Raw genomic sequence first — 1,330 nt, forward strand, 5'->3', positions numbered from 1 at the left:
AGAGAGAGAGAGAGAGAGAGAGAGAGAGAGAGAGAGAGAGAGAGAGAGAGACAGACAGACAGACAGACAGACAGACAGACAGACAGACAGATAGACAGACAGAGAGAGAGACATAGAGAGAGAGAGAGAGGGGAACATAAAAAAGGACAAAGAGAAACAAATAGGAGACAGAAGGAGGAGGGGGAGTGCAGAAAGAGGTAAAGAGACCCAAAGAAGGAGTAATAAATAATAATTATAGTTCAGTTTGAGAGTAGAGAAGAGAAACGCATTCCCTTAGAAATAAAACAAGAGGGAGAGTCAAAAGAACAGTAGGACAAACAAGGATAGAAGAAGTGAGACAGAAGAAAAAAAAAACGCCAAAAAAAACAACCAGTATCTGTACTCACGGTCATTGTAGCTTCGCTGTTGTTGGTGCCCCTGGTTGCTGTACCGGGACTGCCCCCCACCACCAGGCCCCGCCCCCATGAGACCTGGCCCCGCCCCCATCAGGCCAGGGGCAGCGCCCATCAGCCCTGCCTTCATGGTGGGCATCATGTTCTGAGAAGACATCACAAATCCCTGACCTCCCATGCCCGTTGCGTTCCTGGAAGACAGAAAGAAAAGACCCGCAGGTCAGCAATATAACATTCACCAGTCTCATCATTTAGCACAGAAACATGTTGAGGGAAAAAATTTCCTACGAGCAGCCAAAGGGAAAGTAAAATATAATCGGACCCACTGTAACAACCGCCTGTCCATGGCCATCACCTGTACAAATATTCACTTACTGTGATACTTTTTGAAAAATATAATTATGACACTATCCAAGACGTCCACATGACTTTTTATTTTGTTTCAGTTAGTGTTTTAGGGCACTTGCAACACAAAAAGGTCATATAAGTGCTAAAGATAAGAGGTCTTACAAGAGAGTAACAAACACAAAACAAGAAGGAAGGGAGATAAGGACGATAAAGGGTAGATAAGGAAAAGGGAACAAACCACACCAGAGCACCCGCCAACCACCTGCTTCCACCTATCTAAGACAACCACTTTTCTCCTCAACAATAGGCGACTGTCTTGGACAATTTCAAAAGTATTTGAAAATCCAGGAATAACATTGAAGAAAAAGCCTTCTTCCCTACAGCTGCACTATCCTCCACGGAAGAACAAAGCTCAAAAATGTTTCGTCAAACTGGAATATCAGCACTGGACTGGATTATGAAGCAGATGATCTCCTCAAAGTAAGGCTGAAGTGCCAGAGATTGGAGGTATTAGTAGAGAGTAACATACAATCAAGAGAGAGAGAGACAGAGACACACAGAGAGAGAGAGAGAGAGAGAGAGAGAGAGAG

General features: G+C 44.2%; 1 protein-coding gene across 1 annotated transcript in view; it reads right to left on the minus strand.

Annotated features, from left to right (window-relative positions):
• LOC101856852 (5'-3' exoribonuclease 2) overlaps positions 1-1,330 on the minus strand; it is a gene marked incomplete in the record, with an annotated part of 98,348 nt that overhangs the window by 67,978 nt on the left and 29,040 nt on the right. Inside the window, 1 exon segment of the mRNA XM_013079322.2 lies at positions 387-583. Coding sequence (XP_012934776.1) covers positions 387-583 — 197 coding nt within the window.

This window comes from Aplysia californica, unplaced genomic scaffold, assembly GCF_000002075.1.
Source record: "Aplysia californica isolate F4 #8 unplaced genomic scaffold, AplCal3.0 scaffold00003, whole genome shotgun sequence".
NCBI classification, from domain to species: domain Eukaryota; kingdom Metazoa; phylum Mollusca; class Gastropoda; order Aplysiida; family Aplysiidae; genus Aplysia; species Aplysia californica.